General features: G+C 48.1%; 2 gene segments (V, D, J or C); both read right to left on the minus strand.

Moving 5' to 3' along the window:
• The window catches only part of LOC122470388, a 901,179-nt gene that overhangs the window by 741,029 nt on the left and 141,689 nt on the right, over positions 1–18,461 (minus strand).
• On the minus strand, positions 2,370–12,692 carry LOC122470945. The segment is given in 2 exon segments: positions 2,370–3,008; positions 12,647–12,692. Coding segments are annotated over 2 exon segments (390 nt in total).

The raw sequence follows: 18,461 nt of genomic DNA on the forward strand, positions 1-18,461 counted from the left end.
TTCCCTCCTATTATCTGTTCTGCAAGCACATAGACCCAACTCTGCAAGAGCTCTGCCAAGAGAGGCTGTGTGTGGCATTGACCTCAGAGCACAAAGGGCAAACCTGCAGGAAGTTCTAGGAGGGAAGGAGTGACAGCTGCAGGTGTTCTGACAGGGACCTGTTTGTAGACTTTATGTGTAATCACCTATTAGACAACTGTTACCTTAAAACGGATGTGTGTCATTTTTTCCAAAAACTCAGCTCCGAAAGAGTGATTTAAACTCAGTGACAGTTTCAATGGGAAGGTACAGGTTCAATTGCGAGTGTGTTTCCCCGGACCCATGTTTCTTGCAGACAGAATATGATTTAAAATAGTGGTTGCCAAATGCGTGAAAACATAATGGAAAATACGTGACATTTAGTTCTTGGTTGAAGAGGGGCCAATACCTTGCTTAAATCACTTGATTCATTATTGTTATTACTATTCTTATTATTATTTTAATAAAGATTTTGCATATTAGGTCTGGTCTAACAGGTAAAGTAGGAAAGCCCAACATGGTGCCCTGGGAAACACCATGAGGAGCCTGTTCCAGTGAACTTCACACTGATCTCTCTGGTGGAATGAACAAACACAGAGTTTGCTGCATGGAACGATGAGGGGTCACACTCCTCTCCGGGTGGGTAAAGGAATGGTCACTGTGTCTTGTGTTCACCGTGTTCAGGATAGAAAAATTGCTCAGTCAGCCGCTGCTGGTTAGAGGAATGATTTTCCACTAGCTAAGGCCAATTTGACCCAGAAAATTCTTTCAAAGATCCCATATTGACTCCAGCTGAGGTGGAGATAAGGGGCACTGTGTCTCTGAGGTCACAGGCCCTGTAGCCCTGAGTTGAGACAGACGTTTCAGCAGAGGCCTATCCTGGCTGGAGGTGTCACTGGAGTGTCTGGGGGTGACAGTCCAGCCCTGAGAGGATGCAGAGTGTGCTTCGTGTCCCCGTGGGCCTTGAGCTCCAAGGGAGCAGCACTGAGGCTGCTGTCCCAGAATCAATGCGCTGATCAGCTTCAGGCACTACCTGGAGCCCAGACATGGTTGGGGGCTCAGCCGCCCATGGGGACAGAGACTCACCCACGGATCCCTGAGCGTCAGCCTCACCCCAGGAGAGCAGGTGTTCAAAGCAAGTCCTGCCCTGCTGATGGGACTCCAGTGACACTCGCTGTCACTGGGTCTCCTGCTCATGGGGATTCTGTTTCCTCGATTGTGACACTGATGAAGTCTGGGTGAGCACAGGTTGACAATGACTCCTGGGGAGACAGAGGAACCTGGAAAGTGTCAAGTCCAGGACACTATACACTAGCTCATGCTGGACAAAGCAGGAAAGAATATCCAATGGGAAGAAGACAGTGTCTTCAACAAGTGGTGTGGACTAAACTGGACAGCAACGTGCAGAAGAACGACTGCACCACTTTCTTACACCGTAATCAAAAATGAACTCAAAATAGATGAAAGACCCACGGGTGAGACAGGGAACCGTCAAAATCCAAGAGAAGCACGCAGACAGCAAACTTTGACCTCGGCCATAGCAAATTCTTTCTGGTACTGCAGGACACAAGGGCAGGCCTCTCCTCGATGAGCCACTCGGCATGAAGTTTTTTTTATTTATTATTATTTTTTGTTAATTTTTTTTAACATTTAATTATTTTTGAGACAGAGAGAGAGCATGAACGGGGGAGGGGCAGAGAGAGAGGGAGACAAAGAATCGGAAGCAGGCTCCAGGCTCTGACCCATCAGCCCAGAGCCCGATGCGGGGCTCGAACTCACGGACCGCGAGATCGTGACCTGAGCTGAAGTCGGACACTTAACCGACTGAGCCACCCAGGCGCCCCTATTTATTATTTTTTAAAAATGTTTGTGTGTTTATTTACTTTTGAGACAGAGAGCAACAGAGCATGAGTGGGGGAGGGGCAGAGAGAGAGGGAGACACAGAATCTGAAGCAGCTTCCAGGCTCCGAGCTGTCAGCACAAAGCCCCATGAAGGGCTCGATCCCACGAACCAGGAGACCATGACCCGAACAGAAATAGACACTTAATGACTGAGCCACCCAGGCTCCCTGGGATGAAGATTATTTTGAGTTAAAAAGCAGTCAAGGTCCACACACACAGGAGAAACTCTTCATGTCTCTTCAACTGAATAAAAATTTCAGTACGAGCACCTGCTCTGGGAAGCCAGCTGGCACCACAGACAACTGCACTAGGAAATGGACATGGTGGGGGAAACCGTGGGGGGGGGAGGGGCGGCCAGCAGGGCCTGTTTGGTCACAGTCCTCTGTGTCCCATCATTTCCCAGGGGCCCTGCACACATTGTTTTCCAAACATTTACACTATTCTTCTTCTTCTGTCTGTGATGTGCATTTCTTTGCATTGAATACTAGACCCCTACCTCATCCCTGTAATTCAGAAAAACATAGATCTCATTTTGCCTGTGTGTCTTTTGACTTTCTAGGTCTCTGTTGATTCCAAATGTTCTCTATTAAATTTCTTGTGTGTCACTTCAACCTCCTCAAGGACAGGTCTCACCATAGAGGACTCTCCCCTACAGGAGCCTCCACAGAAGCTTCTCAAAAAAAGAGGCTCGGAGACAAGGACTGTGAACCCAGGGGTTTTGGTCTCACTTCCTCGTTATCTGTGTCACTGTGAGTAAGGGTAGCTGCTGCCACTGCTATGATATGTAGCACAGTAATAGTCAGCCTCGTCCTCAGGCTGCGGCCCAGAGATGAGCAGAAGCCCTGCATTGGCCGAGGCATCTTTGGACCCGGAGAAGCGGCTGGGGACCCCAGGGCCCTGGTGCTTATTTGAGTCTGAGTAGAACCTCAGTAGATACTGGGGAGAGGTCCCTTGTTTCTGCTGGTACCAGTATATGTGGTAGCCGCCAACATTGTAGCCACTGCTCAGGGTGCAGGTGAGTCTGACTGTTGTTCCCGGAGATGCAGACAGGGAGGACGGCTGGGTCAGCACAGGCTGGGACAGGGAACCTGCAAACACAGACACTGGTCACTGATGGAACCAGAAATGGGGGGAAAATGTCCCAGGATGCTGAGCATGGCAAGCACCCTTTGAGATCCCCCTGTGTCCCTGAGGCAAGCCCCTACCTGTCCATTGAGACACAAGCATGAGGACTAGAAGAGTCCAAGCCATGGTGACACAGACCCTAGTACCCACACTGGGCTGGGCTGCCCCGGGCCTCTTTTTCTCCTCCACCCTCTGCCACAGGAGGAGCTGTCCATGCAAATGAAGTCCATCTAGTGACTGCCCAGCCCCTCCCTGAGCCCTGGTGCTTCAGCCCAGCTGAAGGACACACCCTGGGGACCTTGGAGGTTGGCTTCACCACTGGGGAGAACCCTGGGAGGAAGCACCTGCATGCACAACGCACAGGTCCCTGCTCGGGGGACCTTGCCACACCAGAAGGGACACACGTGCCGACTTCCCATCAGGGACCCCAGAGCCCAGTCCCCAGGCCCAGGCTCTGAGCAGTTGTGAAGACACCACAGGGTACTCCCACAGCGCCCCCTCTTGGCTGACAGGCACATACCTCACTGTGTCCAACAGCCCTGAGAGCCCAGCTGGTTTCCTCAGCTCCGTTTGTTCACACATCCTTGAGCTGAATCATGGCCAACGTGATCCCATAATACTGCCCTTGATGACTGCAGTGTTTTGCACGCTCAGAAGGAGTCCTGGTCTCTGTGAGTTGCAAACATTACCTCCCGTTAGTGGTAAGTTGTTGACATCTGGCAGAAGATGCTGCAGAGATCATATCCTGCACTGAAGTGCGATGTAGCATCTGTAAGCATTGGGAATGTTTTTCAGCTCCTATGCATTGTAGCGATGGATGCCAACGAGTGTCCAATAAATTGGGTTTTGTTTTAATCTGCGATTTTTTAGCTCATTTAGTGGCTAAGTGATTTATCAAGGAAAGGGAAAACAATGAATTTATCTTTGATGAAGTCCAATGGATCAGTTTTTTTATGGCTTGTGCTAATGGAGTCTTATCTAAACGTGTTTATACAAACCCTAGAGCCTGACGACTTTTTCCATTTTTATGTTTACAACTGTATACTTTACAGTATGTCAATAATCCTTTTAGTGAATTTTTTTATGAAGTGACAGTTTTCGGTGAGATTCATTTCTCTCGATGGACATCCAGTGGTTCTGTGGACATTTGTTCAAAGGCCATCCTTCCTCTTCTGAAAGGCTTCTGCAACTTTGTCAATAAGGTTTTCTTATCCATAAGTATCCATAAGTATTTCTTATCCATGCTTTTGTGAGTTTGGTTCTGAGTTTTCTGTTCTGTTACTTTGGCCACTGTGTCTACCTTCCATCCACACCACTCTGTCTTGTGATAGGAATTGAATTACACTTCTCTACAAGTTGGGAAGAATTGTCATCTCTACTATATTGACTCTTCTAATCCTTGAACACAACATATCCCTCCACGGTTTTGGATCCACTTTGATCACATTTCCCAGCATTGTCGAGATTTCAGCATCCATGTCCTGTACATGTTTTGTTAAATATTCACCCAAATACTTCATCATGGAGTGGTTTGAAGTGTTATTTTTACCTTTTTTTCAAAAGTTTATTGCTCGTATAGACGAAACTAAATGATCTTTCAACGTTGATCTTGTGTTCCACCACCTTCCTGAAATTGCTTATTACCCTTTGAATTCATATATTTACATACATATTCATAGCTCCCTTTGTATTTTTCCCGTATATCATCCTCTGGCCTGAAAATAGAGACAATTGGCTCTTGTTCTCCTTAGTCTGTATGCTTCTCATTGATTGACTTGCCTTATGGTTTGGTCAGGCACATCCAGTCCTATGGCTAACAGCAGTGTTGAGACTGGACATGATGACCTTGGCTGCCACCCTGGGGGAAAAGCTTTCAGAGCTTCACCTCAGTGTGTGTTAGCTGTGGTGTTTCATCATTTTCTTTATCAAGCTGAGGATGTGCTCCTCTATTTTCATTCTCTGAGAAATGTTGTCTTTTTCATTCATTCATTCATTCATTCATTCTCATTCTTTGTCATGAATAGGTTTTGCATTGTGTGAAATGCTTTTTCTGTATTGATTAATAAGACCAGGCTTTTTTAAAATTCAGTGTATTCATTTATTTATTTAGAGAGAGAGTGATAGCTTGAGCTGGGGAGGGGGAGAGAGAAGAGGTGAGAAAGGATCTCAAGCAGGTTCCATGTTGTCAGCGTGGAGCCCCATGGAGCACTTGACCTCAGGAACCTGAGCTGAAATCAAGAGTCCTATGCTTAACTGAGCCAAATTGGTGCCCCAGGTTTTTTCTTATTTGGCCTGTTAATATTGGAGATTACATTGACTGATTGTTTAATATAAAACTGGCCTTGCATACCCACAATACACCCCATTTCATCGTTGTGTGTATTTCTTGTGATACATGTAGATAACTGAATACTGTTTTTTAAATATTTTCTTTGAAATAGTTTTCTGCTTATTTGTGTGACATATTCCATTTTTTGTCTGTTTTGTGCTGAAAAGAACAGCTTTAAATCCAAATGACAGCCCTGCCTTAGTTTAAAGCTAAAGTCCTCTTTTCTGCTTATTATGGATCTTTGATAAGAAATACAATTGCTGAGAAGTCTGTTTTGCTTGCTGTTTGCTACGAGCATTGTGAGGCCTTTCCTGAATGTAACCCGCTGTGTAGTAGAATGGGTTGTAAACCTTCCTAAATGTAGTCTGATATGTGATGGAATGAGTGATTGTACATAAACTAACCGGCATTTCTCGCTTCTGTAAACCTGCTTGCTTAGCACATTCTTCACCTACCCTACCCCCTTCCCCCTTCTCCCTTTTTCCTCCCGCCACAAGTAACGGACAAAGCCTTCCCGCCAAAGGACAGACAAAGGACGCCCAATCAGAGAACAACAAATGTCCTTACTTTAAAATCAACTAATCAGGCCCCTCATAATTTGAAACCTCCCCTGTGCTATTTGTCTCTGTCTATAAAAGCGCTGTACCAACCCTGATCGTGGCCTCTTGCGTCACCGGCGACCAGTGCGCGGGGGACCAGGTTCGAACCTGCAATAAACGACCCTTGCCGCTTGGCTTTGACTTACGACTCTGGTGGACTTTTGTGGGAGGTTTCGGAACTTCGGGCATTACAGTGCTAGGGTGCTATTGACACCAGCTACTGAATGACAATTTTAGAAAGAATGATTTCTGGGGCACCAGGGTGGCACAGTGTACTATTCATGATTTCTGCACACATTGTGGTCTCACGGTTCATGGCATCGAGCCCATCAGAAGGTTCTGTGCTGACAGTGCAGAGTCTGCTTGGGTTTCTCTCTCTCTTTCCCTCTTTCTTTCTCTCTCTCTCTCTCTCTCTCAAAACAAACAAACTTAAAAGAAAAGAAAGAATTCTTACCTTAACTCAATTCAGCATATTGATCCACAAGCATGGAATATCTATTCATTCATTCCAGTTTTCTCTAATTTCTCTTATGATGCTTTGTAGTTTTCCATATACAAGACTTTCAATTTTTCCAAAATACATCCTTAAGAATTGCATAATTATATCACTATAAATGGAACTGCTTTTGTTTTTATATAGTGATGATTTATTGCCTCTCTATAGACTACCATTTATCTCCTCATTCTGTTTTTGCAACCTGAAGCCCAGAATTGAAGCAATCAGACCCAAACCATCTGCGACTGAGCCCTAGAGCTGATTGGGAATCAACACCTTTTGTTCTCGGACATCTCCACTGAATATTTTTTTTACCTCTCGGCAACAAAGTTTGCATTTGAAAACATGAACACGGTGAGAATGGGTCGTCAGTATAAAAACATAACTGAAGGAAAGGATATGACAGTGTCACATCATCTGTCTCTGGGACAACTGAGGGTCTGTTGAAGATCTGAGCACAAAATTCACCCCCTGAGCCACCTGAAGGGTAATGTCACCAGACCCAGAGGGTGAAGGGAGATTTTGTCTCACTTCCCAATGGGACTGACGCACTACATAAGCATTAGCACTATCATGGCATATGAGACAGTAATAGTCAGCTTCTCCTCATGCTGGAGTCCAGAGATATCAGAAAACCTGAACTGGTCAAAGCATCTTTGGATCCGGAAAATGATAGGAGACCCAAGATCCCTGGAGTGCATCTGACTCTGATTTGAATCTCATCAGAAACCAGGGATGGCTCTTTGCCTTCTGCTAGTGCCTATATACGGTGTCACTTCTCAGGGTGCAGATGTGAGTCAGCACTGGCTGGGAGATGTTTGCTTCTTCCAAACACAGACACTCCTGTGTAATGGGGCAGGGATGGAGGTGAAGCTGCTTGGGGGTCTGATCCAAAGGGGTTGGCAGAGGGTCAGGGGACTCCCCAGTTGTCCGAGAACTGGAAGGGAATGTGAGGGGACTACATATATGCAACTGTATGTTCTGTCCATTTTCCTCCCGAGGGATGGACCCTGGAGATAGGAAACTACAGCAAGATCACTTCTAGTTTCCTCTGAAATCCTAACGTGGAGATGGAGGTCAGACCTGAAGAGCCAGAGGTAGAGACTGAGGGTCTGAGGGACAGGGGAAGAGATGGGAAAAGAGGAGGGAGGGTTTGGGGGGTGTTGGCAGGGAGAGTCTGCAGGATCTGGTCCAGATTCACAATAGCTGGTTCAGACAGAGGGAACTTTGACTATGACTAGGGTTATTGTCCATATATCACCTGTGGGTACATCAGTAGTGACACAAAGCCCTTTAAGGACCACATGGTGACACTGATGTGTGGATGAATGTTTGCTGGGCAGCACGTTCAGGTGCAGACACAGTATTTATTTCTGTGCATCTTCTCCAGACCCCGTGGGGACGTGCGGTTGGCCTCTGTTATGTCAACTGTCAGTGTCTTCCTGGGATGCCCAATTTTTTCTCACATTACATTCAAACATAAGCATTTCTATTTTCCCTGTTCAAGGAAAGATCTTTCAGCAGAAGAATCCCATGTGCATGTGTCTACAGGTAAGTTTCCTACTGAAAAGTTGTTGGGATCATGATCTTTGTGCACAGGTATTTTCTCTCGCTTGCTCACTATCTGAGATGCTGTGAGCAATGAAAGCCGCTCCCACTGCCATGAGCTGTAGCACAGTAATGTCAGCCTCGTCCCCAGGCTGCTGCCCAGAGAGGAGTAGAAGCCCTGCCTTGGCCAAGGCATCTTTGGATCCAGCGAAGAGGCTGGGCACCCTGGAGTCTTCTCCATTCTGAGTCTCCCCCTTAAAATTTCTTGCAGGATTTGTTTAGTGGTCACAAATTCCTTTAGCTTCTGTTTCCCTGTTAACTCTTTATCTCTCCTTACATTCTGAATGACAGCCTTCCTGGAGGAAAGATTCTTGGCTACATATTTTTCCCATTCAGCCCATTGAGTATATCCTGGCACTCCTTTCTGGCCTTCCAAATTTCTGTGGACAGATCTGCTGCGACCTTGATCTGTCTTCCCTTAGAGGTTAAGGACCTTTTCCGCCATGCTGCTTTCATGACTCACTTTTTCTGTGTATTTTGTGAATTTAGCTATGATATGCCTTGGTAATGGACATTAATTGTTGAATCTAATTTGTGCTCTCTGTCCTTTTGGATTTTGATGTCTGTACCTTCCCTAGATTAGGGAACTTTTCAGCTATAATTTGCTCACATATATGTTCTCCCCCTTTTTCTCTCTCTTCATCTTCTGGGACGCCCATGATATGAACGTATTCCTCTTAGTAAGTCCCTGAGTTCTCTAAATCCTGTATTGTGATCTTTTGCCTTTGTTTTTCTCTTTTTTTCGGCATCACTATTTTCCATAATTTTATCTTCCATAACACTGATTGTGCTCTGTTTCATCCATCCTCACTGTCATGGCATCCATTCAAGATTGCATCTCAGTTATAGCATTTACAACTTGGGCTTGACTAGATTTTAGTTCTTTTATCTCTGCATAAAGGGCTTCTCAGGTGTCTTCTATGTTTTTTTCAACCTCAGCTAGTATTCTTAGAATCATGGTTTTAAATTCTAATTTAGACATCTTGCTTATATCTGTGTTGATTACATCCCTGCACATCATTTCTCTTTTACGTTCTTTTGGGGTGAATTTCTCCATCTTGTCACTTTGGGGAAAAATAATAATAAATTAAAATTAAAAATTAAAATTAAACAAATTTTTTAAAATAAGCAAAGTGTGGCACTTGGGTGGCTTGGTCGGGTGGGTGTCCGACTTCGGCTCAGGTCATGATCTCACGGCCCGTGAGTTCGAGCCCCGCATCAGGCTCTGTGCTGACCGCTCAGAGCCTGCAGCCTGTATCAGGTTCTGTGTCTCCCTCTCTCTCTGCCCCTCCCCTGTTCATGCTCTGTCTCTCTCTGTCTCAAAAATAAATAAACGTTAAAAAATTTTAAAAAAATAAAAATAAAAAAAATAAAAATAAGCAAAGAAAGGAAACTAGATGCTAGATGTGTTTTGGTCTGCTTGATGAGAGATCTTTGATGGAAAAGAGAAAAAAGAGAAAAGAAAAACAGTTTACAAATTTACAATATTTTTTAAAAATTAAAATTATACAAAATGAAGAAAATAAAATAGAGTAAAAAGTTTTGCTCTTTTTTTTAATCCAAGAAAGAAAAGAAATAAAAACAACAACAAAAACTGGAGCAAACAAAAGAACAAACGAACAAGCAAACAAAATGAAATTGAAAGAAGCTAGATCCAGTGTCTCCTAGAACTGAAACTTTGTAGCACAATATGGTCCCCAGATTCAGCCCATGGAAGGGGTTTGCCTTGTTCTGGGGGATGTGCCCAGAGGTTGCAGATGGATAGGGCTCTGTGTAATGCCTCCATTCTCCATTTGGTGGTGCTGCTTCGCTCACTGGGGTGGGTAAGTGTGGGTCTGCTACAGGCTAAAATGGCTGCATCCTGCTCTCTAGTCTCCTGAGCAGAAAAATTTCACACCCTCTTGGATGCGCACCCTGTCACCTCTCCTTTGTCTCAGGCTTCTGTCCATTCCCCACTTTTACACTGTCTGTGTTTATTTATTTATTTTGAGAGAGAGACACAGAGTGTGAGCAGGGGAGGGGCAGAGAGAGATGAAGACACAGAATTGGAAGCAGGCGCCAGGCTCTCAGCTGTCATTACAGAGCCCGATATGGGGTCGAACCCATGAACCATGAGATCATGACCTGAGCCAACGTTGGAATGCTTAACCAACTGAGCCATCTAGTTCCCCAGAGCTTAGGTCTTCAAAGCATTTAGAGCACTCAGCACTTCAAGAAGACACATGTGTTAGTATAAATTAGTTGCGGAATAAGTTAGATTGATACTAGGTAATCTGTCAATCTCAGGAAAATTTCCATGAAAGAAGTTATACTGTAAAGCACCCCTCAGTTCCCAACCCCATGCCACATCTCTCTTAGTGATTAGTGTGGCTGCAAGAAACCAAGGCCTAGCCAGAATAAACTAATAATAATAATTATATATATATATATATATATATATATATATATATATCCATGGATGTGGATTTCTCTTTCATCTTGTATGACCTTAATATCTTGGCTTTATGACTAGTGAGCATATTCTGCCTGGTGTTCACAATCTGGAAAATGTACCTGTTTGGGTGCAACTTTTTGGCCAACCAAACAGACTGGAGAACATTCTCCCTCTGTCTGTCTATGCCTCTGTCTCTCTCTTGGTCCAGATGGGCCTGCTGTTGGGGGAGTTAGTCATGAGAGTTTCCAGACCCTAGGAAACATCTGTCACCTTAACCTTCAAGTTTGTTTGTGCTGGAAAGTCTATTCCAGGAGCACCAGCCCAGTGTCCCAGTTTAGTGGGCCTGTGGCACCTTTGTGTCATAATTACCCGTGAGACTGGGGACGCCATTTTCACTACAGCCTCCTTACCACCTGTGCAACAAAGGTTTTTGCTTTCTTAGACTAATTTAGGAGTAAACTTTGGATTGTTGGGCAACCCATTCAGGTGTAGGCCAGCAGCATGGGTGGTGAAAGAATTCACCCAAGCAGAGCAAAGGAGATAGAAGTTTAGGGAATACACTGTAAGGGAGCAGCAGGCAGGACAGCAAAGCAGAGATGGTCTCCCAGGAGGCAGTGGTGGGGGCTGTGGTCAAGAGGGGAAGGTAAGGAGGTGTGAAATTTGTGGACTTTTTTTCCCCTTTTTTGGTACCTTGTCTGGGTAGGAGTCAGCTAGGGCTTATAGATATTTTGAGGTGACTTGTCTAACGGGCCTGTTTGCATCCAGCCCACTCGTCACTGTGGGACCTTCTACCATACTCAGGTGACCATTGCTCCAGCCTGTCGCCTAAAACTGGCCTCTGTGTTCCCGCTTGCTAGATCAACAATGACAAATCCTTGCCATTTGGGCAGAGGTCTCATCTTCAGTAGCGGCTCATGTTGAACAGTGGGGGTGTGCTGTCCATACATAAACTTGTCTGTCCGTCTAGGTTTCTGTGCAGTTATAGGCCAGAGCATGGTATTATACTAACATGCTGACAGGTGATTTGAGTGAAATGCCTTGGTGGTCTGGTCCATGGGATTTAGGAGGAGGGGATCCTCTGGTGCCCCGGGCTGGAATCCTTGTTGAACCATCATTCATATATGGAATTCTTGCATTCCGGAGGACACAAAGTTAAAAGGTGGATTAAATTGGTGGGGGGAGGGGGCAACAATTAGGTATATGAGTATTGAAGCCATAGGTCCTAAGAGAGAAAGAAGGCAGTGTACTCATGACCAGGTTTCTTTCCAGGAAAACCATCCTTATGTTGCCCAGTCCCAGGGGGAGGAAGGTCGTTCAATCAAACCGTAGACTTTTTTTTATGTTCCCTGATTGACCCTTTAGCAGGACACAGATACCCTCTGGGCTTCAGCTAGGACATCTAAACTCACTCATTTCTGCAAACCGAATGTGACTAAAACCTCCAACTGGGTTTGTAGAATCACAAAGGGTCTACCTATTGTAGACCCTGGGGCATGTGTACTGGGCTCTATTCCCTCACCTGTGTGCACTCCTAGGATGCCTGTGCTGTCTCAGGCAATAACACTGTGTCACTCCTTCCTCCTCAAAGACAGGTGTTCCCACAGTGGAGTGTCCCATACACAAGCCTCCACTGAAACTTCTCAATAAAAGAGATGCAAGGGTTTTGTCTGAATCACTGTGAGTAACGACAGGTGCTCCCACTGCCATGATATATAGACAGTAATAGTCAGCCTCATCCTCAGGCTACAGCCCAGAGATGAGCAGAAGCCCTGCATTGGCCGAGGCATCTTTGGATTCGGAGAAGCGGGTGGGGACCCCAGGTCCCAACTGTGTACTGGAGTCTGAGTAGTAGTACAGGAGATACCGGGGAGGGCTCCCTGGATTCTTTTGGTACCAGTATATGTTATAGCCTCCAACATTGATGTCCCTGCTCAGGGTGCAGGTGAGTCTGGCTGTTGCTCCCAGAGATGCAGAGAGAGAGGCTGGCTGAGTCACGACAGCCTGGGACAGGGAACCTGAAACACAGACACAGCAGAGGGAAGACAAGGGACAGCATACATGAGATTAGGGAGCTTGGCCACAAGGATTTGACTCTGGCTGCGGGCCCACCCTGGCGCCCTGGATCCTATCCCTACCTGTGCAGTAACAGAGGAGCACGAGGAGGACAGGGATCCAAGCCATGGTGACACCCCCTTCTTAGGCCACAGAGCTGGGGCTGGGCTGCCCCTGGCCTGTCTTATCCCCTGTCCACAGGGTCACAGAGGAGGGGCTGCTCAGGCAAATGGGACCCACCCCTGCCTCTTCTCCATGTGCACACACAGGGTCTGTGGCCCTTGGACATGGAGACTTCCTGATGCACTGCATTCCCCACGGGTGGGCCTGGAAGCAGCAGCTGTGGGGACCACACAGGCCCAGGTCCAGGGACTCCTCCAGGTCCTGACCGGACACACCTGCCCTGGCCCCACTGGACTCAAGGGGCCCAAGTCCTTGCTTTCTGTCAGTGGAGGACTGCCCAGCTGGATGCCCCTGTCCTGCAGAGAGCCCCAGACACAGTGTCACAGTGCCCCCTGCTGGTCTCTGGGTGAACCTCTCCTTTCCCACCACTGGCTTCCCTGATGCCTGTGTTTCCATAACCTGAGAAGGACCCTCCTGGGAAAGAGAAAGGTCCTGCTGTGCAGGAATTTATTCTGGTCTCAGTATAAGAGGGGTTTATATCCTTTTTCTAAAATCACTTATTTGTATTGTGGGTCTAATCTTCCAGGTAGGAAAGGTCAACATGATGCCCAATGAGACCCTTTGAGGGGTTTCTACTTAGGCACTCAGAACCATAATACTCAGAAAATTACCAAAAGACAGAGCTTCTAAGGCAAAAGGATTTGGGGCTGACCACTCTCTGCAGTGGGAACAGCTACAGTCCCCACAATTTGTGTCCATCATGTTGTGTATAGAGCAATTATTCATTCAACAACCCGTGACGAGATGAATGAATTTCTAGTACCCCAGGCCACCTGGACCCCGAAGATTCTGTCAAAGCTATCTCATCTGAGTGATGGAGAGGTGGAGAAAAGTCAGGCTTTGTCCTTGAGATCACAGCCCCTGTGGCTCTGGTTTGGGACACAAAACTTTCCTTCAGAGTGCAGCCTGGATAGAGGTACCACTGTAGTCACTGAGGGAGTGACAGCCCACCCCTGACAGCACAGGGGGTTTCTGTCTGTTGTCCCCATGAGGCTTGAGCTCCGTGAGAGCAGCACTGAGGCTATGTCACAAAATCAGTGTCCTGACCAAGAGCAGAGTGGAGCCCGTAGATGGTTGGGGGATGAGCTGTCCACAGGGACAGAGACTCTCCCTGGGATTCCTGACCATCAGCATCAGCCCAGGAGAGCAGGTGTTCAGGGCAGAGCACCTCAGTGAAGACTATGATTTATCGCAAAAGGCCACCTCTGTCAACTGTATCCGTGGAGCTGCAACTGTGTCTCCTGTTGTCAGACACTGCATGTGGTACCTGGAAGGACACACGGGGTGCCCCAAGGACATGCAGACGGGGATACTGCCCAGGTACATGTGCAGTGTGCACGGGAATCGGGACAGAGAGGTCTGAGCACAGCTGTGGTATGTAAGGTGGGATCTGTAGGGTGACCCAACCAATGTCCCTGCAGAAGGGGGATAGCCCTGGGTCAGAGGGCAGAACATGTGCCAAGGCCCAAGAAACAGGGGAGCGTGGGGGCTGGTGACCCTGGTGAACATGTCTCCTGGAGGGAAGAGAGATGGACCAGCTGAACACACGAATTCAGCATCTCCAAATGGAACAGAAAGACCTGGAAAATAAGTATCCATTTACTTAACCCTGAAATCTGTGTTTCCCCTTTGGGAAAGCACGTGAATGTACATATAGTCACAAAGGCCAAATAGATCCGTAATGATACTTCCCATGCACTTGCTAATTCTGCAGATCCGACCTTTTATCCTCACATTATTATGTCTTCCAATCCTGAGTGGTCCACACGATTGTCAGCGGAAACCCAGCTCTTGTCTCTTCAGGGGCCAGTGACATGGTCTTCAGGTGATGGGTGACACCTGGGAGCTCAGGGTTGGGGTGTCGCTTCCCAACTGGCCTGAGGCACTGTGCAACTCCAAGGCTGTTTTTCCACGCTGACCAGGAATAAACACCCTCCCCCTCAGCCTGAAGACCAGGGATGTTCAGGGAAGCCAGGCTGCTTGCCCTGCATCCAAAAACTCAGTGGAGACGCCAGAGGGCTAGTGTTTGTTCTTCCATTGAAATGAAGTTTGAGAACATGGCTCAGGTGTTGCTGAAGCCAAGCTTCTGCCTCATTGCCAGCAATGTTACTGTGTCCAGTATAAGAGAACCTGGCCATCATTCTAGGACCTTGATCACTGACGGTGGCCGAGTCAGCCCTGCCTGGCTCACAGACACTCTAAAGGGACCCAGAGGAGTTTGAGCAGGGCAGGAGTCCACTGTGAATGAGAGTGAGGTTTTGGAGCAGAGCTGGCACATCTCCCACCCACCTTGGATGAGGCTGGCTCTCAGCTGTGTGGGGAAGGAGGGAGGTGAGGAGGAGAGGGGCCCAGGTCATGATGGACATGCAGACTCTGACCTCTAAAGCTCTGTTACGGAGACTGGGCTCCTGAAAGTCTCCTTCTATCCAGAAATTCCCATGTGGGTGGAGTTGCTGCACTCAGGTACGCCCTTGCTGTACGTCTGTCCAGCTCCCGTGCCCTGGGATTTCACAGGTGGAATGAGCCAGAGGAAGAAGAGAGGAGCTAACCTAAGGGCACAGGCAGCCTGGGTGGTGATGAGCCCCAGGTTCTATCAGGTGAGTATCATCTAGGGAGCACACTGGTGGCTGGTCCCCTGGTGGCTCTGACTTCTGTCCCTGATTGCTGGCCAAAACCACATGAATTATTCCATTCTATCCCACATACCTTCACACCCCGGAAATATCCTGTCCTCTGTGACAAAACTGGCACCCCAGTTAGAGGCCCGTGGTTGTCTGGACCCTCGTTTCTGAGCTGATCCTGATGGCTGCCAGGTGCTGGGTCCACAGCTCTGGGCTCACCCGTGTGCTTCATACACGTGCCCACAGCACCCCTTTCTGGCCCCGTTACAGGTGACAAAGCACGTGAAAGGCAATGTGAATATCACGCCTGGGGGAAGGGAAAGCCCTCTTGACTCCTGCCAGTTCCACGGCCCCCTCCTCACTACTGGGGGAGATCCCTCACCTCTGGGCCCATCACTAGGCTGCAACCTTTTCACCCCCACCCACCCTTCCATTCCCTACCGCAGCCTCCCCAGATCCTGACACTCCCTCATGGGTTTACATGAGTGGAAGACAGGTTGACCAGAGACCTGGCCCCTGAGGAATGATGTGTCCTGCGGCTGGCATAGCAGTCAGACAGAAGCCTGGACCGGCCACATCCCACGGTTTGGGAAGGCTGGGGCGCTCCTCCTACCTCTGACCCCAGATTACTGAGCAGGGTCAGACCCCCGGGCCCTCACCTGGATTCCTCTTCTGTCTACTGCTTGTGGGAGTGGGGGAGTCCATCAACAAGGACCACAGGGGAAGGGATTGGAAAGAGGCAGCTCTGCCTTGTCAGAAGGCAGAGGTGCTTCCCTGGGACCCACCTCTCAGCACAGCTCTTCCAGCAGGACCTGAGCCTGGACCCCTGACCTGAGGAGGAGGGGTCTGACGGGGACGCAGTCAACAGCCTCTGCCTGGTCCCCTCCTCATGCTCCCCTCTGGCTCCTTGATCATCTATGCAGCACTGAGACATCATCACAGCATGTCAGATTCGAGGGAGTTCCTGTCAACCCCTCCAATGTTCCAGGTCCACCTCACTGCCTCACCCTTGTTCACTCTCCAGAAACATCTTATGTGTTGCTATTCATACTTCTTTGTCCCCTTTCTCTCCCAGGACATTTTCAGCAACATGAGGACGTAGATTGTCCCTAGTGCACTCACGCTGAACCTAAGCCCAAGGGTCATGCCTGGCACATTCTTGGTGTTCACCAGAGGGTGTGCAGGGACGGATCCCAATACAGTCATCTATCCTGATCAGGAACACATGAAATCTGCCTGCTTCTGACCCAACGGGGACTCAATTCCCAGAACAGCCTGCCCCCAGGTGTGCAAAATCCTGCCCAACGGAAGAAAATCAGACAATGTTTTGCAGAGTAGGGCTGGGTTTATGGGCACAATTTGAGAGAACAAGGGCACTATTTCTAGACGAAATTCCCTAGCCTTGTCTAACTCTACTATTAGAAGAAACGAACAAAGAAGCAGCTGTGTCGACCAAGGGGTGTGAGCTGCACAGGAAGTCCCATTGCTGAGGGGACAGCAGGTTTGGGTCTCCCTTCCCCACAGGCCTGGATCAGTGTGTGAGCTTTGAGACTGTGGTCCCACACTGAGCAGTAATAATAGCCTCATCCTCAGCCTGGAGGCTAGAGATGCTCATGGAGGCCACGTTCCCTGACCTGGAGCCTGAGAATATGGACAAGACCCCCGCAGCCAAGCACTGCTACCATAGATGACAACGTTGGGGACACTGCCTGGGAGCTGCTGGTACCAGGACACACCTCCAGCCCCAACATTGCTGCTGCTTCTGGTGCAGGAGGTGGTAACAGTCTTATTCACAGGCTAGGACACTGCAGATGGCTGAGTCACCACCGACTGGGCCCAGGACCCTGCAAGTCAGAAGAGAGACACGGGGTGAGAGAGAGGTCAGTGGACAGGGCCCATACATGGTTCCACAGTCCTCTCGTCTCCAGCCCCGATCCCAGTCTCCAGCCACCTGTGCAGTAAGCCAGCAGTGTGAGCAGGAGAGGAGCCCAGGTCTTGGTGGAGACCCCTGCTCAGCAGTGTGTCCTCAATGTCCCTCAGCCGGGCTCCCAGAGTCTCTCTTATTGCCTCCAGCAGCCCAAGGGGAGGGAGAGACCCTTCATGCAAACCAGCCCGCTCCCCCTCGCTGGCCAGCCCCAGCCTGAACCCTGAACCTGACCCTTGTCTGGAAATCTCACCCCAGGAGGGGATGGAGCGAAAACTGTGGGGCCTGACCTGGGGCTCCCCAAGGGCCTGAGAGCACCCACATGCTAAGCCACAGTGAGAACCAGAGCCAGGTGGCTCCCAGCTGGGATCACAGCACACAAGGCTCAGAGACAGGTCACAGCGCCCCCTGCTGCCCGAGACCCAGACATGCCCATATGTTTGGTCTTGCCTACCGAATACTTAAAAACATCAATAGACTTTATGATTTATTGTCACAGAAGAATTTAGTAGAATTTCCAGCGTTCCCAAATACACCAACCCCCTCCACCACCTTGTCTTTCCCATCATCCAACTCTAGCATGAGTGTGGTCACTTCTTATACACCATGAACCAACACTGACAAGTCATTGTCACCCAAAGTCTATATTTACAACAGCAAAGCTGACTCTTGACATTGTTCATTCAATAGGTCAAGAGCTATACACTGATATATGTCCATTTTAGAATCATACAGAGCACTTTCACTGCCACAAAAACCTCTGTGCTCCAGCTGTCCATCCCTCCCTATTCTCAACCCCTTGCAACCACTGATGCTTTTATTGTCTAAATAGATTTCTCTCTTTGGAGAATGTTACATGCTTGAGTCACACAGCGTGCAGCCATTACACGTTGGCTGCTTTCATTTAGCAACATGCAACAAAATGTCTTCTGTGTCTTTTTATGTCTTGGTGCCTCATATCTTTGTAGCTCTGATCAATATTCTATCGTTGGGGTTTACTCACCTGTCACCTCCTGAAAGGCATTGCGATTGGCTGCTGCCAGGTATGGACAGTTATGCATAAAGCCGCTGTCAACATACTTGTGCAGGGTATTTTTCTACACATTGTTTTCAACTCCTTTAGGTAAATGCAAAGATGCATGACCCCTGGGGGGCCACACCACTCCACAG

This window comes from Prionailurus bengalensis, chromosome D3 (assembly GCF_016509475.1).
Source record: "Prionailurus bengalensis isolate Pbe53 chromosome D3, Fcat_Pben_1.1_paternal_pri, whole genome shotgun sequence".
In the NCBI taxonomy this organism is placed as follows: Eukaryota; Metazoa; Chordata; class Mammalia; order Carnivora; family Felidae; genus Prionailurus; species Prionailurus bengalensis.